The sequence below is a fragment of the Macaca nemestrina genome, chromosome 4 (assembly GCF_043159975.1).
Source record: "Macaca nemestrina isolate mMacNem1 chromosome 4, mMacNem.hap1, whole genome shotgun sequence".
Classification (NCBI taxonomy): Eukaryota; Metazoa; Chordata; class Mammalia; order Primates; family Cercopithecidae; genus Macaca; species Macaca nemestrina.
In genome coordinates, this window is record NC_092128.1 from 35,876,976 (window position 1) to 35,901,247 (window position 24,272).

At 35.7% G+C, this 24,272-nt stretch overlaps 1 protein-coding gene and 1 long non-coding RNA gene across 5 annotated transcripts in view; one reads left to right on the plus strand and one right to left on the minus strand.

Moving 5' to 3' along the window:
* The window catches only part of LOC105475110 (uncharacterized), a 316,642-nt gene that overhangs the window by 22,512 nt on the left and 269,858 nt on the right, over positions 1–24,272 (minus strand). For both annotated transcript variants that reach the window (XR_011622007.1, XR_011622006.1), the window contains 2 exons: positions 9,244–9,337; positions 6,646–6,950 (listed from right to left, as the gene is read on the minus strand). This is a non-coding gene — a long non-coding RNA (uncharacterized lncRNA). The remainder of the gene's footprint in view (positions 1–6,645; positions 6,951–9,243; positions 9,338–24,272) is intronic.
* The window catches only part of LOC105475119 (solute carrier family 13 member 1), a 119,330-nt gene that overhangs the window by 17,274 nt on the left and 77,784 nt on the right, over positions 1–24,272 (plus strand). For all 3 annotated transcript variants that reach the window (XR_011622005.1, XM_011730132.3, XM_011730128.2), the window contains exons 2-6: positions 1,194–1,322; positions 10,437–10,573; positions 13,063–13,250; positions 13,836–13,893; positions 13,975–14,023. Coding sequence is in view for 2 of the 3 variants with exons in the window: in XM_011730132.3 (XP_011728434.2) it covers positions 1,194–1,322; positions 10,437–10,573; positions 13,063–13,250; positions 13,836–13,893; positions 13,975–14,023 (561 nt within the window). In the remaining variant the exon portion in view is untranslated. The remainder of the gene's footprint in view (positions 1–1,193; positions 1,323–10,436; positions 10,574–13,062; positions 13,251–13,835; positions 13,894–13,974; positions 14,024–24,272) is intronic.

The window sequence follows — 24,272 nt, forward strand, 5'->3', positions numbered from 1 at the left end:
AAAATGCACAACCTTTCTTCCATACTGGCATTTTTAATTAAGCTAGTATTCACAATTCTTTCTACAGCTGTTTAGGAAGATCCAGTCAAGGCTCAGCTTTGTTTCGTTGTTTTATTGTTTATCAAGATGGTAGAAGCAGACTCTGTATGAAACTGTCAACATCAAAACACTTTTATTCTTTCTCCTTTAAATAGATAACACAATAAAGGTATTGCCTAATCCTGGCTTATTAAGGGTATGTTAGAAATGCACTGGAAGTGTAGGGATGCTGGTCAAGTAAACCACAAGCCCCAAGGACTCACCCTGAGCCAGGTGAATCAGAAAGCAGCAGTGCTAGACATAAATAAAAGCCTAAATAAATAGCTTAATTCAACCTAAACAGCAGTTCTTATAAATTTTTCAAATGTAACTCAGAATTTGCAGAGAGTAAGCAGTGTGAGAGCAAAATAGCGCCATTTGATAGCTGCTAACCTTTACTAAATACTTAGAACATTCCAGGTGATTTCATACCAAAGTTATCTATATAAGTTAAATATAATGATAAAAGTTTGACCATCTCTTAACAATGCCCTAAAACAGGAACATATAGTTTTATACTAAGCAAAGCAACAGATCCTATTAAGAGTAGCATTCAGGCTCATCCATGCCACACAACTTGTCATGTCTTTTCTCTGAGACGCAGTACTGCAAAGGTTACTCCTAGGTTGGTTTTCTCCTTTTAGTTAGAAGGAGAGGAAGGCAGGAGTGCTTGGGTCCCACTCAACCAGACACTAAGGAATGCAGTTAGAAGGTAGGTTCCTGCCCCCAGGGGAAAGGCTGTAACTTGGCTATTTCTGTACTCCAGAAGTATGGGGGAGTGCATTTTACAGGCCAAATGAAGGTGAGTACAAACATCTATATACACTAATCTGAGCAAGAAGATGGACTAGATGATGTTGTCTCTTTTGAGGGAAATGTGAAATAAATGTAATGAATGGGGATTTCTTTCTGTCTTTAGTTTTTTATGTTTATTAAATTTTGCTTCTTAGAACTTCTAAGAAATGAATATTTGGGGGCAACTCAAAGATGCAGAGGTCTTCGGATCTTCTTACTTTCTCTGTGACATGGCTCTATTAAGCAATCATGTTTGTGTTTGAATGTTGACTTCTCCAGTCTCATGATATCACCTTTTGCTTTGCATTTGTTCTTACCAGGAAACAGAATGTGCCTACATACTCTTCGTGGTCGCCATATTTTGGCTTACAGAAGCATTGCCTCTGTCGGTAACAGCTTTGCTACCTAGTTTAATGTTCCCCATGTTGGGAATCATGCCTTCTAAGAAGGTAAGTCCTCTTGCCAAAGTCATAAGTTGATTCCCTGTTTTGTACTGAGATTTCCATTGAGAAAAGTTATTTTTAAAGGGAGAAACCATCCCGTTGGTAAGGTTCCATGTAAGTCCCCCAAACTTCCAACTATTTCTCCTCTCTGGCATTCTGCATGTGTGCCCACCTTCAAAGAACAAACACAAGCTGCAACTTCTTGATTCATACATGTCAGTAGGAGAAATGTATGTCCCCTCTTCTCTCACTGACATCTATGCCTGGCGCCTCCCTCTCAGAAACAGGAAAATTTGTTGACATCCTCCATAAGCTTTTTATATTCAGCAGAATTCAGCCTCACGGTGTTGGAAAAACAATTTTGTTTTTAATGAAGAAAAAGTTTCCCTGTTTTCATTTCCAGAAACCCGCCATTTACAAAGATAAAGCCAAACTAATTTTCATGTATAGCTCCAGGAGTTTATTCATACTAAGAGGTGTTTATTGGTTCTATACAATCTAAGAGTACCCATCTGAAGAAAGTGGATTTGGTTTCCCAAATGCATTGAAAACAGTCTCCAGCCACCCAGAAAACAACTATCTAAACCACAGCTGAAACAGTCTCAAGAGAGATGCTAAGTTAGAGATGCCAGTCAGTGCAGTTTATCACCTTTGGACTTCCATCTTCTGCCTGGGTCTAACATTGCTCTCTTGCGGCTCACCCGTCTTTCATTTTCTTTTTAATTAACCCTTGATTACATTTCTTCCTGTGAAAGGAATGGTTCCCTTCTTTATTTTCATGTCCTTCTTCCTGATTTTGGAGCCCCAGTAGATCTTTTTGCACTTTTTATCCTCTCCGCTCCTTTTTTCTACCTGGGTTTTCCCCTCCCACATAACTTTGAGTCTTTTCTATCTAATGACCATTGATTTGGAAGAGTGGCCAGGGCTGCGCTTCAGTTCCTCTTGCCTCCAGGCTGACATTCTGCTGCCCCAAGGAATCTCAGAGCTATAATCTATTAAGCATCTTAAATGCCTCAACATGCTCTATGGCTTTCAATATCGGGAATTAAAAAAAGAAGGGGTTGATGAGTTGTTAAAAATAGGGTGTCAAATTTTTAACCCCTGTCCTACAGGCTTGGATGGTTCTGTGTCCAGAGATAGGTATGTTTAAGAGTTATACATTTGTCTCTTATGGTTTATTAACAATAAAACTGACTAAACTGACTGTTAAAAAGAGGCTGAAGTAGAAGTGAGATTCACTGGACTCATGGGGCATTTCTGTAACAAGCTGTTACGGGAAGAGACATACAAACATTAGAGGGAAGCAGGAGGAAAGAGTACCTGGGAAGGGCTGACTTCGTAGGAGCTGCCGAGGATATATATGTCTGCCTCTTTCTGGTGTGTAAGGGCCTGACTAAAGGCAGCAAAATTGTAGGTGCCAATGGCAGTTTTGCATCACTCTGACTGCAGACACCTGCCCAGCAGTCCTTTATCCCCAGACTAATTTAACAGTCATAGAATCTTAGATTTGAAAGGGAATTCTTCTTGGTCACTTCTCCCCCAGAACAGGGATCCCATCCAATATCTCTTACAGATGAGATCATTCAGAAAGTGTTTAAAGGCTTTCTGGATTATGGGCCTCTAATATCCCTTAAGGAGATACACATTATTTTTGAATAATTTTAACTCATAAATAACTCAGCTTTATTGAGCCCACATCTGAAACTCAGTAACAGACTCATTAAACTTATTTCTAACATGTAGAACTTCATAAACAAACCTCACTTTTTTGCATGACAGTGTTGCTTGAATTTGAAAACTAATATCATTTCCTCCTTATTTCTTCCCACCTTGAGTCTTAGTGGTTTCCAGACCTCAACTCCCATCCTCAAATCTGCCATTTCCAACTCCATCAACACCACCATCTTCTTTTTTCTTCCTGAAACTAACTCTAGTTTGTCAATGAGACTTAATAATTAAATGAGTTAATAAATGTAAATTTCATTACATAGTAAGTACTCCATATATGTTAGCCAATTGTATTATTTATACATTCACAAAAGTGAATAGATGATTCTAGAAATATTTGGAGTGTTGCAAAGGTAAATTAGCCTATCGTCTTACCTATGGCATTTCAGCCTAAGTTTGTTTTAAACTTTATGTGATTCTCTTCACCTTGTAAGTTTAACTGGAACTTGCAGCAAATCATAGTCCTCAGAACTTTTAGTGGAGAAAACTGTTCTTCAGAATTGCGATCCTTTTTCCCAACAGAGTAACTTACCTTTTCCTAATAAGTTAGCTGACCAAAGCTACAGTCTATTATGAATCAGTTAGAGATTTAGTCATAAGGCCTGAGCTTAGAATTTGACATTTGTTGCCGTTTACTTGGAGGACCCTGATCATGTCCTTTAATAACTCTTTTTTTTTATCATCTGTAAGTAGAATATGATAATGCTACATAACCCATTGTTGTCAAGATCAAATTAAATAATGTATGTTAAACAATGATACAAACTAAGTATCAAGCATTCTTATGAGGTTTAATATTCACAGTTAAAGTTTGTTTTGAGAGTTTTAAACTATAATTCCAGGCCACTGCAGCATCTTTGAATCTCAGATCTGTCACTGAGTAGGATACCATGTCATTAATGCCCTCATCTAAGTTTAGAGCCCTAAACACCTCTCTCTTTGGCCATCATAGTTATCACTTTACCTATTTTTTAAGCCAATCCTAAATACTGGTATCTTGCTGAGCCCATTACTATATTTGAAGACTATCAACAAATGTTAAACTTTTCTCGTATTTGTTGAACTGAACCTGAAATGCTAAAGTATGTAGAGTATGTTCAATTTGATATTTCAAAACAAGCATTAATATTATTGTCATCAAAAATATTTATATATAAATTTTACATATATGAATGTGAAAATACACATGTACAGATATATATATATACACACATATATATACACATATATATATACACACATATATATACACATATATATACACATATATATACACACATATATATATTATATATATATATATATATAATGTCATGTATTTTTCAGTGATTCAATAGATATTCACCTGGTAGTACCCTTCCAGGGATTTGGGAACATACCAATGAATAAAAACAGGCAAAATATTTCCTATCTTTCTAGAGGAAAGGAGGCAATGAATAATATATCTGATAAATAGAAATATTATACAGTATAGTGAGCTAGAAAGGTAATTTTGTGTTATGGAAAAAATGCAACAGGATAATGGGGACCAGAGAGAGTGGTAATTTTAAATAAGGTGGTCAGGTTAGACCTCCTTGAGATAGTGATACCTGAACAAAGACAGGAAATGAAGGAGTTAGCCATTTGAATATTTGGAGAATGACTATTGCAGAAGAGGTAACATCCAGTGCAAAGACCTTATTGCAGGTATATCTGCAGTGTAATTGGAAGAGAGTAACTAAAGAGGAGAATGATAGATTAGGTCAGGTAAGTAATGTAATGAGGCAATGGACCAGGCAGGGTCAAACTAGGCCATTGCAAGATTTTAACATTGAATAAAATGGGATCCTCTGAAGAGTTTTGAGCACAAAAGTTACATGATCAATTTAACTTTGATTTTAAAAAGGATAATTTGGGCTGCTGTGTTGAGAAACAAGACAGAAAGAAAGAAACAGTAGGTTATTGCAGTAGGTGAGAGACCATGGTAATTCAGACCAAGGGCAGTAATAGAGATATCGAATGTCTTGTTGATAAAATGTGAAGATAAAATCAGCAAACTTTCCAGATTGATTAGATATGGCATATGGTTGGAAGAAAAGTGTCAAAGATGCCTCACAGCTTATCTGACAATTGGGAAAATGGAATTGCTATCAACTGAAATGGGAAGATGATGGGAAGTGCAGTCTTACTCTAGGAGAGGGGCTGATACCTAGAGTTCAGTGCTGGACAGATAAGTTTGAAATACTCAAGTGAAGATATTGAGTAGGCAGTTGAATACAAAAGAGTCCAGAGTTCATGGGAGAGAGCTAATCTGCAGATATAAATCTGAGATTCATCAAAATATAGATGGTATTTAAAGCCCTAAGACTTGATAAGATCACTTGGGGAGTGAATGAAGATAGAAAAGCAAAGAGGAGAAAGAACTGACCTCTGCATAGCTACAAGACTAAGAGGTAAATGAGAAGAGAAAGCACTAGCCAAAGAGACTAAGAAGAAAAGGTTATTGAGGTAGGAGGAGAACCAGGAGAGGGTGTGAGCCTGTAATCCAAGTCAAGCAAGTGTTTTGAAGATGAGGCAATGACTATGTGTGTCAAATCTGCTGATAAGTCAGTTAATGTGAAAACTAGTTATTGACTATTGGATTTAGCAAAACAACCTAATAATTAACAAAGCACCTTTTAAAAAATATTATATCATTTAATTCACTAAGTTGGTGTGAGGTAATATTTAACTTTTAGAACTATTTATTGATTTGTAGAAAGGTTGCTGAACCGGTAAATTACATAACTAAGAGAGAACTCAGGTACTCTGATTGCAAAAGTCCGTGTTTTTTGATGAAATCCTATTCTGAAACAGAAATATAACTATGTTTATTTTGCAAATAGATATCAAATATTATTAGAAATTTTATTTGACATATCAATTTTGCCTTGAGAATAGTTATATTTATCAGTGTAATTTACAAACCAACAGTACCTTCTTCTATTACCTCCTGGACAAGTAGGCCATAACAAACACATCTGCCTGTAGCTAATGTTTCTACTCAAATATTCTGACTCTGATGAAAACCATAGAATAGGTACTACAATGAAAACAGAGAATGTGAAATTTTTTTCTGAAGTTTAATTTTATTTGGACTGCAGGCTATAGTTTGTTTGCATGGTCTATTGAGAAAACTGGCAAACTGTGGGCCTGAGGGCCAAATCAGCCTGCTGCCTAATTTTTAAAATAAACTTTTTATTAGAACAAATCCATAGTCATTCATTGACATACTGCCTTTGGCTATTTTGTGCCATGACAGAGTTGAATAATTACAGTGAAGACCATATGGCCAACAAAGTCTAGAATATTTATTGCTTGGCCCTCTACAAGATGCTTACTCCTCATATAACCCAAATCAGTAACAACAAGAATGTCTCATAGTCTTGGACTTCTTTCTGTGTCTAATCATTTACTAATAATGGCTTGCTTCTATGCATTTATTTGTATTTTTAAGTCATTCTGCATTTATTCTTTCATTTCATTCTCAGAGTATTGGTGAATAGGGTATCTTAGCCCGTTCAGATTGCTATAACAAAATACATTAAGCTGGGTAAATGAACAACAGATATTTATTGCTCACAGTTCTGGAGGCTGGGAAGTCCAATATCATGGCACTGGCAGATTGGGTGTATGGTAAGGGCTTGCTCTCTGCTGCATCCTCTCTGCTGCTCTCTGCTTGCTCTCTGCTGCATCTTGCTGCTGCATCCTCACATGATGGAAGGGGCAAGGGAGCTCTCTCAGGGCCCTTTTATAAAAGCACCAATTCCATTCATGATGTTGGAGCGAACATGTTTGGTTCCTTTTAGGTGCCAACATATGAATTTGGGTGGTAGACACCAACATTTAGACCACAGCAGTCAATAGGGCTTATTTCCATGAGCCAAACTGCAAAAGAGATAAGGGAAAATGAAAACTTAAATATTTATTCATTTTTCAATAATAAACTCGAGGATCAGGTCCTGTAAGAAGATTTTCCAAATCCCTCTAGGAAAAAAATTATCACCCCACTTACTTTTAAAATCTGAATTATATTTTGGAGAGGTTTCATTCAAGCACCTATAATACTTTATTGCACTTTTTGTTAACTTGTTTTTTCTCATCTAATAGCTTGTAAGCTCCTTGAGTGTAGGGACTTATTAAATTTAACATCTATTGAGTGTCAATTTGTGCCAGGCATGTGCTAAGTCCATAAAAACAATTATTAATAAGATACATCTGGCCTTCAAAATACATCTAGTGTAATAAAGGGGATAAATAAATGGAGAAATTATCAATATATAAATTAAGAAGTACTATAAAAAGGGAGATATTATCTAATCCAGTTTAGGTTCCTAGGGAAGATATCTTAGAAGAATTGACATCTTCCATGAAGGAAGATTAGAAGTATCCAAGACAAGGGGAGAGGGTCATTCCAGGTTAAATTACAAGCAAATGTTAAAGCACTTCTGTGTTTGGGGAACTAAATACATAGGAAGAAGTAGAGTGGAGTGGCAAAAAACTAAATTGGAGAGGTGAAATGGGACCAGATGATGAAGGGTCTTTTATGACATGTTGAAAATATTGGATTTGGTCTTTAAAACTATGTGAAGGTCTTAAAAACTATACTGAAGGAGTATAAGAAGGACAATTATGTGACCAGATTTACACTTTAGAAAAGAGGCTATGACAATGGTATGGAGTGGATCAAAAGAGATCGATCATACAGCAGCCAAGTGAGAAATAGCGAGGAGCTTAATCAAGGTTGTCATGTATAAACAGAGAAAAAGGGACAAATTTTAAAGATATGAAGGACCTAGGAATAATAAGACTTATATTGGAAGTGAAAAAGGAATCATGGCTGACCTTTAGGTCCCTGTCTTGGGCAACATTTACATTAACCACAAAGGGAGAATGTGTTTGAAGGATGGGGAGTGAGAAGACGTATGTTGAATTGTAGGTGTTTGTGGGAAATTCAAATGGACATGAACAGTTGGACATATCAGTCTGAAACTCAGAAGACTTATCTGTGTGGAAATAAAGACCACGGTGTAGTCAACATTCATTTAACAAATATTCATTGAGTGCCCCCATGTATGTGCCAGGCATTATTTTAGTCCTATAAAGTTGAATCCTTCAAATTCAGTCATTGGATGGATAAAGCAAGAAGACTATAAAGACTATAGACAGAACCCTGTGGAATACCAGCATTTTGGAGGACCGAGATAACTGGATTTTCAAGTCAGAAAAAAAAAAAAAATTCAGAGGCAGGTATAGAACCAGCGAGAAAAAACAAAACAAAACAAACAAACAAAAAAAACTTCCTGACTCTGGAGGCACTGGTAAATTAATATACTGAAATACTTATACCTAGAGTAAGAGTTGAAAGAGTTAGGAGCCTAGGAGATAGAGGACAGAGTATAGAAAATTGGGATTTTAGAGCTCACAGACCATAGCTTATTCATTGTCCCTCCCTCCCTGATTCTTTCAGTGCTATTTACCAAGCTCTCCTACTGTGTACCAGCATTATGCTAGGTGCAAAATACGTGATGGTTAGCAAAACAGAGTCCTGGTTTGGCTAGCAAAACAGATTCCTGGTCCTCATGGGACTTTATGGTATAATACAGAAAACAATAAGCACATAAACAAACAGTATTTATGTAATATGTATACTATGAAAAAACCAAACAGGGCTCTATGATACAGAAAAATAATAGGACCTATTTAGAAAGGCCTGATATTCGAGAATTGAAGAGGTGCAAGGAGGAAAAAATATATGAAGCATTTATTAATGTATTCTCTGTTCCTATAATATTTTTGGTACATACAGATAATTTTTCAGTGAGTAATAAATGAAATAGTAAGGAAATTGATATAATTATTTTCTATTATCCAACTACTACAAAATGTAAAGAGATAGATATAAACCTTGAAAAACATCATAAATGAACATTTAATACAATATAAAAGTTGTCCACTTGCATACTTTTAATTTCAAGGACAATTATCAATTTTTGCTTTTTATTGAAACTAAGCCAAGCTTAGCAAGTTATGTTAAAAATGCAGATATAATTTAATACAGCAAAATTATCATAAGAATTGATTTTCCTTTTTGTTATTTTGTAACATTAGAATGGTTTTATTCCAACCCTTCCATTCCTTCTATTAGCTATTGTTTGATTTTTTTTAGAGGGGTATTTACTCTTATAATCCTCTTTTCAGCACAGCCTTGTGATTCAGTTTAGCCAAGTGTTTCTTAAAGTTCTCTTGAATACCAGTCCCATGAAGTGCTCCACCTAAAAATTAAATAAAAATGTTTTTAATAATTAAATAAATCTGAAAAATATGCAGGATATAATATCCCCCTGTTTAAAAATGACACTATACACTATTGTTTAAAGGTTTTTGCAAAGGCCTATAGGAGAGAAAATTCTGGTATTTCAAAATTCTGTTTTCTCAATTTAGTCAATTACACAATGCTTTAAAAAAAAGATTATGTACCTAACGTATTTCAGAGTATTCTTTAAGAAGTACTGCTGCAAATGGTTGCTTAAAGTTCTAGGTTCTTTACTAATCTCTGAATGGTGTTGACTGAAAATGGCTTAAAATGTTGAGTTTCATTTGAGGGTATTTGTTGAATAATTTTTTTTTTGAGATGAAGTCTCACTTCATCACCCAGGCTAGAGTGCAATGGCACGATATCGGCTTGCTGCACCTCTGCCTCCTGGGTTCAAGCAATTCTTCTGTCTCAGTCTCCAAAGTAGCTGGGATTGCAGGCATGCACCATCATGTCTGGCTAATATTTTGTATTTTTAGTAGAGATGGGGTTTCACCATGTTGCCCGGGCTGGCCTCAAACTCCTGATGTCAAGTGGTCCACCTGCTTCGGCCTCCCAAAGTGCTGGGATTACAGGTGTCAGCCACCATGCCTGGCCTTATACAAAGTAATTTTGAAAGTAAAATAATTCAATATATAAAGGCGTGACTGCAGTTGCAGCATAATGGGTCATGATGAAGACAGTAGCAAGTTGGAGTTTGATTGAAAACTTTCCCAAATCACAGTCATTGCCATTCCACTATAGATACATAAACAAATTAACCCCAATAGAAAAGCACTTGCCTGATGTGACTCATAGAAGGCACTTACCTGATGTTACTCAGCTATTTAAAAACCCTGAGTACTCTTTTTTCTGTGTACTTTTCCTTAACACCATTTCTGAGTAAGAATATAGAATATGTCTAAATTTGTATTCAAACACGTCTACATTTTTCTCAACAAAATAGAAAGATTATGCGGTTGAAGGTCAAAGTTAACAGCAGCATAATAATGTCTTTCTTGTGCAATGTTATTTTTCCCCACCAAAGTGAATAATCATGGGTTTAATTGTTATTTCAGGTGGCATCTGCCTATTTCAAGGATTTTCACCTACTGCTAATTGGAGTTATCTGTTTAGCAACATCCATAGAAAAATGGAATTTGCACAAGAGAATTGCTCTGAAAATGGTGATGATAGTCGGTGTAAATCCTGCATGGTAAGTACTGCATTTACTGCTTCCAGTTTACCTGATGAACAAACCATTTTTGTGCATAGCAAATAACCAAATAAGTAATTCACGCCCAGGAAATTCTTTGTATCACAGTCAGACTTAGGACATTTTTTTTCCTCTGCAAATATGAAAGTGATACAAAGTGTACTTGAGTTGTAGGAGGGGAAAAAAAACAACTTTCACTGCAGGTCTAGTTACAGGGTGGTTGGAATACGTGCACACAACTTTCTCATCTTTTATGCATCATAGAAGTCAAAGCTGAGAGAAGCTTTGAACCTCAACAGATAAGATTGATAGACTTCAGAGTAGATTTTCCTCCTATCTCGTTTATTTGGCTGATTACATATTCAGAACTAGTTCAAGAGCGTCCTTTATCATCAGGGAGGATGTTACAAACCAAAGACAAAGACATTACTGACAAAATACAAATGTGTGAAGAAAAATTCCAAGGTGAATATTTTTCTTTTTAAACCAACTGTTGCAAAGTGAAACAATCAATTAAGACATTTCATCTATAGAATATGAAATCACTCATTTGACTGATAAAATTAATTGACTATTTTGGTTTTATTTCACCTCTTGCTAAGAACATGAATGTAAGCTAAAGAAAATTTCCGTTGTCATAATCATTTGCATAGTGGCATTTTGCATTAAATCCTTAGGTGTTTCTTCCCTTCTCATCTTTCTTTGAAAATCAGAATATTATATTGACTTATATTGCATAATTCATTCTAGGGCATAGCCACATCTGTGTTTTCATTTATGGTGCAAATTGTTTTGCTAAATACAAAAAAAAAAAAAATCAGTGACTCAGATGAGACAAATTTTCAATTTTTTTTGACTTAAAAACTGTATAACACATATGTGTTTAAGACATGTTGGCCGGGTGCAGTGGCTCATGCCTGTAATCCCAGCACTTTGGGAGGCCGAGGTGGGCAGATTGCCTGAGGTGGGGCGTTCAAGTTCAGCCTGGCCAGCATGGTGAAACCTCGTCTCTACTAAAAATACAAAAATTAGCCAGGTGTGGTGGCAGGCACCTGTAATCCCAGCTACTCGGGAAGCTGAGGCAGGAGAATTGCTTTTACTTGGGAGGCGGAGGTTGCAGTGAGCCAAGATTGCACCATTGCACTCCAGCCTGGGCAACAGAGCAAGACTCTGTCTCAAAACAAACAAACAAACAAACAAAAACAAAATGACATCATCTCACTCTTACAATGAAATGGGGCTCCATGCCTTTTAGGGTGCTATAGAAATGTATCTCTTTTTCCTGACCCTCTGCTGGCTGTTCCAGAGGATGATGTGTAATGCACTTCACAGTTGGGCAGAAGTTCTGACCATTATGTCACTAAGCGGCTTTTCAATTTAAGGCATTTTCACCATCCAGAAGCTTTATCTGATCCCAGCATTTTTTATATGAAGATTTATTGTCTTGATAATGCCTTAAGAAGTTAAAAGTTCTTAATTTTCTTTTTTTTTTTTTACAAGAACCATTTCTTGTGTAAGCAGATTCCTAATACATTTTCTTCTTTTTGGTTGTATGCATTGAAAATGTTCACCTTATCTGAGTCTGAAACTTACAGTGTGGCATTGTTCTTGTACATCTGTTTTAAAAGGGTGTCAGATTATTTCACAAATTGCTCTATATAGAAAGGTGTGCTTCCAAATGATTTTCTAGGCCCGCCTACTCAAAAGAGATAGTTTTTTCCCCAAGTGTGACTTTGAAAGTTTATAGATATGGCTTAAAATTTTGTAGTCTTAGGTATATTATTTTTAAGGAGAATAACTACTCTTTTTGTAAAAGAAGACAATGTATGTGCCCAGATCTTGACAATAGGAAAGGATATCAGATTCAGGAGAGCATATATTATAGAATATACAGAAAATTCAGAAACCTCATTTTAGTAAATGACTTGCACTATTTTCTCCACCCACCTTATATTGAATCAGTATAGTGAACAAGTAAAAAGAGGCTTTATAAATATTAATCTTTCTTCATCCTTGTACCTCCCTGACACCCCTATGAACAAACAAGAGTTATGGCTAAAAGATAAAAGAAAAAATAAGCGACCTTAAATTCGAAAGTTGATTGCATTTTCATCTTACTAGCATTTGAAGATAAGTGGTCAGCTCTGAAGAGCATTCAGATATTGGTGTAATATTATAAGCTGTTATGTCATATAACCAACTTGCAGTTTGTTTAGGTTGAATCATTTTTCTGTTTCTGAAGAGAAGATTTGCATGGCTCCCTGGCAGACAAATCTCTTAAGAACTCCACTTTTCCATGTGCAGCTTTGATTTCTACCTGGCTGTCACTGTACTCCAAGTTCATCATCTGGGCAGAATCTTAACCTTCCACGTTTTGAAAGACTTAATTTCCCAACTCACAAACCACATCTTAAACATCTTCCAGTTAAATAATACGGTGCTAGTTAAGCTAAGAGCACAGATCCACACTAACGGCTCTCTTGTTCCAGGCTGACTCTGGGGTTCATGAGCAGCACTGCCTTTTTGTCTATGTGGCTCAGCAACACCTCGACCGCTGCCATGGCGATGCCCATTGCAGAGGCTGTAGCACAGCAGATCATCAATGCCGAAGCAGAGGTTGAGGCCACTCAGATGACTTACTTCAACGGATCTACCAATCACGGACTAGAAATTGATGGTATCGCATGTTGATATGGCCAATCTGGGGTTTAGTCATTAGAGCAATAGACATAAACTCAAGAATTCTAAGTTGTATTTTGAATTAACTGTCCATACATGCATGATGTGAATTTAACTTCCTCCCTCTATAGTTCTCAGTATCTACAAAAATAGTTTTCTATAAATATTTTACCTAAATTGTTACATTTCTATTCGCTTGCAAAAAGAAGAATGCCTTTTCTATCCCTCAGCCAGACTGATGGAACACTCTCTCATGTCTTTATCAGTAGACCTCCAGGTTACTCTTTCCTGTCCTGAAATGGCTTTCCTGCATAATACTGGGAATCTTTAATTCCTACATTCTGTTTGGATACAGCATCAAATTTCACTGTGATTATTTCTGGCTCTGACAAACTGATGCAGTGAAAAAGTGTTGGGAGAATACTTGTATTTATAAAATACTTTAAGATGAATGTGATGTTAGTACACAGTGAATTTTTAATTTTCAATTTCTACTAATGCTTCCATTTTTGCATCCACATACAGGCAAACCCAATGATAACCCCTTATTTACATTGTTTTTCTTTTATTTAATGTTTTGCAGAAAGTGTTAATGGACATGAAACAAATGAGAGGAAAGAGAAAACAAAACCAGTTCCAGGGTAAGGAATGTTGACATTTTGATTAGGATTTTTCCAAATTCTATTTTAATAAAATTATAACTGGATCAATTTGTTTTTCAGATGCAATAATGATACAGGGAAAATTTCAAGCAAGGTGGAGTTGGAAAAGGTACATTAATTTGATTCTTTCTAAATAATTATATACAAAATTATACTAGAGCTATAGTTAGATACATATGCATTTTAAAACCTGTCACTTGCTTCCTTCTCTATAAATTATTTTGCTTGACTAAGTAGTAGCATGGTGTAATGGTCTGATAAGCTTTCATGAACAGACGGGAATCGACATCCGGATAGGAACCATTTTATGCTCTGAAAATTAGTATCATTATTTTCTCTTTTTATCAGAATTAGGATAATGGCAGTTAGCCAAGGTAGTTTAAAGAAATATAAGTCCAGTCTCAGAATATTGCCTCATTTTCTTTTTTTTTTTTTTTAACTTTTATTTTAGTTACAGGGGTACATGTGCAGGTTTGTTATACAGGTGAATTGTGTGTTTTGGGGGGTTAAGATACAGATTATTTCCTCACCCAGGTAATAAGCATAGTACCCGATAGGTAGGGCTTTTTAAAATCTTTTTCTTATTGAAATCTTGCTGGCCTAATGGCCTGATTTTTATTAGGAGTATCGTCATCATTTCTTCCAGGTTATGAACTTGGAGCAACTCCTATTCATGTAATTACAAATCATTATCTTTAGTGCTTCCATTGACACTAAAAAATTCAGTGCAGAATTCATGAGTTGCTTCTGTCAAATACAGGTGGAGGAGTTGTAGCCATTCTAGATATTAAAAGAGGGAAGAAGATCTTTGTAAACTATCCCATAGAATTCATTTCCCCAGAATAAATCAATATAAAAATACTATATTAGATTGCACTGGGAGCAATATACCTCAAGACCTGAAAAATAAATCCCGCATAGAAATAGTACTATAGTAACTACGGCATTAGGAATAGGAAAGTGGGACATATATTTCTTCATTCTGGCCATGGAATGCATTAACATGTAGCTCAACAGGAAAAAGAAAACTCTCTTGTTAATTACAGAAATCTAAGAAAGAGCAATTTCTATGTAAAGAGAAAATGAATACAAAGATACGTTTTAAGCCATTAGCTACAGAATATATTATGGGTTTTTTAAGATGGGAATTGCATATATATTTACGAAGATACTATCTTTAGAGATAGAAGTAATTCCTTTAAAACATGAAAAATTAACAGTATGCCAGGTATGCTATAGAATAATACATTAGAAATGGGCTTTAAAAACTGTTGTGAAAATTGGCACACCTAAACAGAAAGAATATACATGCACTCAGTAACTTTCTCATGGTCATCTTTGAAAACCTAATTTTCTATCATAAGGCCAAAAGTTTCAGTCAAAACCCTTCAAATTGATATGCTATCCAGATACTGTTCCAGGCATTGTAAGCTCCTTATTGTAAGCAGCTCAGAATCTAGTGGAGAAGATGGACTTATAAAAATAAATCTGACATAAATACCACAACAAAGGCATGCACAGAAGCCAACACTTCTAGACAGGAGCAACCAGTTCCATCTGGGAGTATTGCAGGGAGGACGTATAATGTAAAGACATCTGAGTCTGGGAAGATGAGAGGCGAGCGCGTGCAAGCAGAAGAGTGCGAACTCATGAATGCAGGAACGTGTCTACCTTGTCAGCACTTTAAACTCTGGCACATTCCCATTGCCTGACACAAAGGAGGTATTCAATAAGTAGTTATCTTTATCAATTAATGAATGAGTGAAAGCAAAAGAGTAAAAAGAAGACGCTTTCTAATCAGAGAGTACAACTAATTCAAAAACCCAACTAAGTAAAGAACGGGGTTTTTCAGGAAACCTTTACAATGCAGATGCTAGAGATGAGCTGTTGTGGGGAATAAAATTATGGTATGGCTTTGCGCAGGTTATAAATATCTCTTCATCAAATACAAGGGAGTTTAGAGTTGATTTTATGGAAAACACAAAACCTTAAAGCTGCGGGGAAATATGGTAAGTTCTGCCCTTGGGACAACCGGAAAGTCAGTGGTGAGCTTTTTGATTAACTGAGCAACTGAGCTTTTTTATTAATTAGACATTGGGGATGAGGGAGAAAAATGTAGGAGATGCCTCCACTGCTCTAAACTAGGGAGTGATAGATTGTGATGCCATTGATTAGAATGCAGAACTCAGAGGTAGGAATAACCTTTCAATGGAGAAAAGTAAGATAACAGAGATGCATTTTTGGCAATAAAGATTAATATCTGAGTTTAGGAGAGGAAAGCGAGGCTTTCGAATGTTGATTCTAAGGTCTTTCTGGAATGCAATGCACAAAAATTTAGCTTTATATAAAAACAGGAATAGTTTTTTGCTGCACTATTCTTTATAAGATATGCATGAGAGCATTATTTTATATATTGTACATTTACGATATGTTTTGATTTTTAACAATTACAGGTATATTTTCATGAATAAATGTATATATAGTTTGTGTGGCAATTATAATAAACGGTAGCTGTTCTTTGATAGATTTACCTTATATAATTTAACACTGATTATATGGAAGAATGTATATCTACTTCATCTAACCATAAAATGGAAAAATATTTATACTCATGATCTATTGATCTTATGCTTTCTTCTTGAAGTAGGTGGGATATTCTATTGAATTAAAATAAATCCTGTGAGGTTTGACTTTGAATTTGACCTACAAGTCAAAAAAAAATACAAATATTACTCCCTTTTTGGGGAGAGTGGTATAAATTAAATTTCAGAGAGGATAAATTTCCTTCAGTTCAGCTCTGATTTTGATTATTTCTTGCCTTTTGCTGGCTTTGGGATTGATTTGTTCTTCCTTCTCTAATTTTTTCAGTTGTGATGTTAGGTTGTTAACTGGAGGTCTTTCTAACTTTTTGATGTGGGCATTTAGTGTTATGACTTTCCCTCTTAACACTGCCTAACACTCATGACATGAGTTTACCTATATAACATATTTGCACATGTATCCCCCAAACTTAAAATAAAGTGAAAAAAGGGAAGAGAAAGAAAATAAAAGGCTTAGTTTTTTTTTTTTTTTTGGTAATCTGCATAATTTTGCTATGTTCCTGCAATAAAATAAATAAAATTTATTTCTAATGAAATTACTACAATTTTATTCATTTGAAGCACCATTTATTTAGTACAAAGCTAAAGATTTTAAAATTTTAATTGAAATCTCTTTACTAATATAATTAAATTAATCTAAGCTGATCAATAAGCTTACTTCAATTTTTAGAACTATAATATTTCCCCCCAAAGGCAATAACATACACTGATCCATATAAAATTTAGTGTGTAGTAAGTAGAAAGCTCTTAATAAGTAGAAAAAAAATAGCCCCCAAATAAATTCTGTACTTAGCAATGGCAGTAATATTAGTTAAGAAATACACATTTAACATTTGCTCAATGTCACCTTTTCAACAAGACCTACCCTAACCTCCCTATTTCATTGCAGCCACCATATCCCATATCCTTTCTCCTAATCCTCATGACTCTACCCTACTTTATCCAAAGCATGTATCACCTTCCTACAGAATATGTAATTTGCTTAATTTTTATTTATTTTGTTCATTGTCTTCTTTCTCCACTAAAATGCAAGGTTCACGGGGCAGAGATTTTTGTCCATCTAGTACACATCACAAATATCTTGAATAGTGACTGCTCTGGAGTAAATAGTAAATATTTGCTTATTAAATAAATAAATTCATTAATATTTTTATCAAATGATTACAATTAGAGTAAAATAACTCATGTTGTATGTAAGCTACACTAAGTGTCCAGTGTCTAGTTAACCATCAGAGAAAATTCAGAGAAGTCACTATGGACAACATAACCATTAAATTAAATACTGTTATTTTTGGCTGCTTAAAAAAAAACAAACTACACGAAGCAAAGAAACAAACTGATAAACATTTAAAGTCAACACTATGATTGCCATTCTAACTGGTGTGAGATGGTATCTCATTGTGGTTTTGGTTTGCATTTCTCTGATGGCCAGTGATGATGAGCATTTTTTCATGTGTCTGTTGGCTGTATGAATGTCTTCTTTTGAGAAATGTCTGTTCATATCCTTTGCCCACTTTTTGATGGGGTTGTTTGTTTTTTTCTTGTAAATTTGTTGGAGTTCTTTGTAGGTTCTGGATATTAGCCCTTTGTCAGATGAGTGGATTGCAAAAATTTTCTCCCATTCTGTAGGTTGCCTGTTCACTCTGATGGTAGTTTCTTTTGCTGTGCAGAAGCTTTTTAGTTTAATTAGATCCCATTTGTCAATTTTGGCTTTTGCTGCCGTTGCTTTTGGTGTTTTAGACATGAAGTCTTTGCCCATGCCTATGTCCTGAATGGTACTACCTAGGTTTTCCTCTAGGGTTTTCCATGGTATTAGGTCTAACATTTAAGTCTCTAATCCATCTTGAATTAATTTTCGTATAAGGAGTAAGGAAAGGATCCAGTTTCAGCTTTCTACTTATGGCTAGCCAATTTTCCCAGCACCATTTATTAAATAGGGAATCCTTTCCCCATTTCTTGTTTCTCTCAGGTTTGTCAAAGATTAGATGGCTGTAGATGTGTGGTATTATTTCTGAGGACTCTGTTCTCTTCCATTGGTCTATATTTCTGTTTTGGTACCAGTACCATGCTGTTTTGGTTACTGTAGCCTTGTAATATAGTTTGAAGTCAGGTAGTGTGATGCCTCCAGCTTTGTTCTTTTGACTTAGGATTGTCTTGGAGATGCAGGCTCTTTTTTGGTTCCATATGAACTTTAAAGCAGTTTTTTCCAATTCTGTGAAGAAACTCATTGGTAGAGGAAACAACAGGTGCTGGAGAGGATGTGGAGAAATAGGAACACTTTTACACTGTTGGTGGGATTGTAAACTAGTTCAACCATTATGGAAAACAGTATGGCAATTCCTCAAGGATTTAGAACTAGATGTACCATATGACCCAGCCATCCCATTACTGGGGATATACCCAAAGGATTATAAATCATGCTGCTATAAAGACACATGCACACGTATGTTCATTGCAGCACTATTCACAATAGCAAAGACTTGGAATCAACCCAAATGTCCATCAGTGACAGACTGGATTAAGAAAATGTGGCACATACACACCATGGAATACTATGCAGCCATAAAAAAGGATGAGTTCGTGTCCTTTGTAGGGACATGGATGCAGCTGGAAACCATCATTCTTAGCAAACTATCACAAGAACAGAAAACCAAACACCGCATGTTCTTACTCATAGGTAGGAACTGAACAATGAGATCACTTGGACTCGGGAAGGGGGACATCACACACTGGGGCCTATCATGGGGGGGGGGGGAGGGATTGCATTGGGAGTTATGCCTGATGTAAATGACAAGTGGATGGGTGCTGACGAGTTGATGGGTGCAGCACAGCAACATGGCACAAGTATACATATGTAACAAACCTGCACGTTATGCACATGTATCCTAGAACTTAAAGTATAATAATAATAATAATTAAAAAAAAGAAAAAAAAATAAAGTCAACACTATGGATCAGATTGCTTTCATTTTGGGTAGAAAGACAAAAAAGTAGTTTGTAACTAAAATTTATCAGCTCTAAAATTCTTGTTAAAAAACTGCAAAGTTCTCATACAGGTAATAATGATGATAATTTTGCTGGTGGTGATAAAGACTAGATGTTAGTGTTGAAGATGATGGATATTTAGTAGTCCAGGATCTTATTTTAAAGTATTTGTATCAAAGAGTCACATTCCTATGCTGCATATCTAAAAAAGAGATTTGTCCCATGACTTAACTTTTACGAAGTTCTCTTCTCATGATAGGTCATGGCCCAAATACTAACTGAGCTCTCTATTTGCCCAAAATAAAGTGGTGAATAGTTACCAAGCCAATAAATCCCACAGTATCCCCTAAAAGTAGCTGAAATATTTGTGAGAAGAAAAGATACCGGGAGAAGAAAGGAGTACCCTAAAATTACACTGACAGTACCTGAGGGAATATATTTGTCAGGTTCCATTGGGGTAACCGGTAAACCAACCACCACGCATAACATTTCCATGGGAAATGAGTTCTAGGTATCCAAAAATCCATTTGTAGATACCAAAGGAGGAATAAAGTTCCTAGTTCTTTCCCTCCCCTGCAAGCATTAGTATCATTCAAAGAGACACCCCAGAGTTTTACATCAGCTCAATTTCTAAACCTCCAGGCATCTACAAATGAAAGAGACTGGAAAATCGGTACACTTTTAATGAAAAATCTGAGATAATTGTTTTTCATTAATTTAATTTAACTTGTAATTCCTCAAAGGGAAAAGTTCAAAGAAAAAGTATCCTTGAACAAATTGCATCTTGCTTTTAATTAGGTATTGTTTAGTTTGGGGGTGAAAAGCCTTATGGTTGAAAATCCAATTGTACAAGACAACACTTTTTAATGTTCTCCAGAAATTCAAAGGAGTCTTGTAAGTACAGTAATAAACATGGTTCATAATATTAGAAACTACAGGCATTAGTTCTGCCAAATAAGGAGATGTTAATTCTGGAATATCTGGCTCATAGATCAGATATGAAAAAGGTATTTTAGCTTAGATCACATAACAAACACCAGTTGGCTCTCCTTCATTATTCTTCCATTTTCCTAAGCTGGGAGAAATTGGATGGCAAAGGCAGTGATTAGTCCTGCTCAACCCTCACCTGACCCAACTTAGGTGTCTCCTTTTATTCATGCAGTGGTTTATACAGAATGTTTATAGAAGAGGTAAGCAAGGAGAGAGAGGGAGATTGTCACACACTCTTTAGGAATCACAGCAACAATCTGTGAACGTGACCTCACTCCAGATTTCAATCTTTATTAGAGTCAAAGTGCTATCTCCATTGATGGCCATTCTTAGTTGTGTTCTCACAAAACATTTTTCTATTAAAGAAACTATTGATTTTTGACAATATCGTTTCTCCCATATATATTTATTTTATGAAATACAAAAACTTAGTTCTTCGCATTTTGTGTTATTAAAATATTATCTAGCAAATAGCATTGCTCAACCATATTGGCAATATCTGTACTTTAACTCTACAATAAGTCCCCGCACTACATAACTTATTTGAATACTATATTTTGTTTCTTGAAATACTCAACAGTGTTCTCCTATGCATCTTCTAGTGGTATTTTCTACAAAAAGAAATATGTTTATTTTGTCTCCAAATTGATTTTTCTGTATTTTGATTATGAAATATTTCATGCATATATGCATTTATAAAACATGACTAAACATTTTAAGGAATAATAAAATGAATAAGATGATGTATACCACATCCCAGCTTAATAACTAGAATGCGATTTCTAAAATCTACATGAGCCTTTCTCTGATTCTATCTCTTTTCCTTACACAATCACCCCCAACCCCTTGTCGAGTTAGCTATAGTCCAAAATTTTGTGTTAATCATTCTCTTGTTTTCTTTTGGTTTATCACCTGCACTAGTTAAGGTATGGATTGGTCACCATAGTGAAGACCAAAAATAGCAACAATTTCAACAAGATAGAAATAGGCTGGTATGGTGGCTCCTTCGTCACCATGCCCCTGACTCTTTCTATCTCTTCTCTGCCATTTCCAGCACTGGAACCTTGTAATTCAAGATGGGTCCCCCATCTCCCTCCGTCCATTCTGTACCCCAGCTAGCTGCTCAAGGAGAAAGTGGAAGGCATATGTACTTAAAAATTATTCTATTACTCTCCTGGATTTAAGAGTGTTCAGATTTTCTATTTCAACATCAAACAGTTGCATTTTTAAAAAGAAATTCATGTGTTCCATGTTAAATTTACTGCTGTGTGGTAGTTTGTAATATTTTCTTATATCTATTTAATTTCTACAGTATTTATAGTTATATGTCTTTATTTCTAAAATTTTCCTTGTGCCTTTAAAACATTTTTCAAATAATCTTTCCAAACTATATCTATTTTATTAGTCTTACAAGTCTTGTCAAAGAACCAACTTCTGACTCTTTTCACCCTATTTAATGTATATTTCATATTATTATTAATAGTTTTCTTTCTTTATTACTTTGTTCTGTCTACTTTATTTGTGTGTTTATGCTCTTGCTCTTTTGCTAATTTTTAAAATTTGACCTTTACCTTATTAGAGTTTTCCTCTCTTCCAAAGGAAGGATTTAAGGATGTGAATTTGCTTCTATTACTTTAGCTATTTTCCATATTTTTCTGTTTTGTGTTTTCTGATTTCCATTATGCTAGCTTTTTTTACTCAAAAGATGCTTAGAAATGTGTTTTGAAATTTAAAATAAATTAGATTTTTAACTACTTTTAAATTTTTTCTAACAATTTTTCTGGGGTCAGAAACTGTGGTCTACATAACAGTTTTCCAAAACTTGTTGAAGTAGCTTTTTGAACTAGCACATGATCGGCTGTAATAAATATTTTTCATTGTGCTTAAAATAAATTGTACATTTTCAACTAATTAGGTTCAATGTTTCCCAAAACTCTGTAAGATCAAGTAGCTAGTTGTGCTTCTCAAATCTCTGTGCCCTGACCAAGTTTTGTCTCTTTTTATTCAGCAATTGATGAGACTGTTTTGTTAAACTCTCCCTCTATCATGTGGATATTCTGTTTCTTCTGATGCTTCTGTCAGTTTTGGTTCCTCTGTATTGTTAGATTATGTTATTTTGAACCCATTTAGAATGTTTCTGTGTGTGTGATTGATTAACCTTTTATCATTTTGTGCATCTCTTCATCTATCTTAATTTTTTTGGTCTTTGAGTTTATTAGTTTATTTGTCTGTTGATAATACAGGACTACCAGCTCCCCTCCTCTCCCCTCCCCTCCCCTCCCCTCTCCTTTCCTCTCCTCTCCTTTCCTTTCCTTTCCTGAGACTGAGTCTCACTCCGCCATCCAGGCTGGAGTGCAGTGGCACGATCTCAGCTCACTGCAACCTCCACCTCCTGGGTTCAAGCGATTCTCCTGCCTCAGTCTACCAAGTAGCTGGGATTACAGGCACCCGCCACTACGCCCAGCTAATTTTTTGTATTTTTAGCAGAGATGGGGTTTCACTATGTTGGCCAGGCTGGTCTCGAACTCCTGACCTCATGATTCACCCACCTCGACCTCCCAAAGTGCTGGGATTGCAGGCATGACACTGCCAGCTTTTATAAGGCTAGTATTTACCTGGCATTTCCTCTATGCTTTCACTTTCAGTATTTCTGTGTCCTTATGTTTTACGTGTATCTCTTTTATTATGTTTGAAAATTTTTACCTTTACCTGACATGTTTTATCCATTTAAATTATTTGTGACATTTTATATTTAGAATAATTTCTACTGCCGGCTTTTTATTTTTTCCAAATATTCTTTCTATCTTTCCTTCCCGCGTTCCTATGCAGTTATTTTCTTTTTTTATTCCATGCCACACACACACTTGTACAGGTGGTCTATTCTATGCTTTGTGTCTGTTTTAGTTGTCCTAATCATTTTGCTGTATTATTAGGCAGCAAGGGTTGCCATAACAAAATACTACAGAACTGTATCTTAAATAATACAAATCTGTTGTATTTTCTGCCAGTTTTGGAGGCTAGCCAAGTACAAGATCAAGGTGTTATCTGGGTTGGTTTCTAGTGAGACCTCTCTCTCTGCCTTGTACAAGACCACCCTCTCATTGTATCCTCACCTGATGTTTTCTCTGTGCACATGCAGTAGAAAGAGATATTTCTGGTCCCCTTTGCTCTTTTTATAAGGACATCAGCCCTATCAGATTAGGCACCCTTCTTTGTTTAAACTGAATTACCTCTGTAAAGGCCCTTTTCCAAACAGAGTCACTTTGAGTGTTAGAGCTTCAACATATGAATATTGAAGGACATCATTTAGTCATTAGTATCATGTCTACTTAATACATAAAAATTTAAAGATAATCCATTTTTTTCTCCTGAATGGTGTAAAGACCCTAGGATATTTTGTTTTTTTTTTGTTTTTTTTTTTTTTTTAATTTATTTATTATTATTATACTTTAAGTTGTAGGGTACATGTGCATAACATGCAGGTTTGTTACATATGTATACTTGTGCCATGTTGCTGTGCTGCACCCATCAACGCGTCATTTACATCAGGTATAACTCCCAATGCAATCCCTCCCCCCTCCCCCCTCCCCCCTCCCCCCTCCCCCCTCCCCCCTCCCCCCTCCCCATGATAGGCCCCGGTGTGTGATGTTCCCCTTCCTGAGTCCGAGTGATCTCATTGTTCAGTTCCCACCTATGAGTGAGAACATGCGGTGTTTGGTTTTCTGTTCTTGTGATAGTTTGCTAAGAATGATGGATTCCAGCTGCATCCATGTCCCTACAAAGG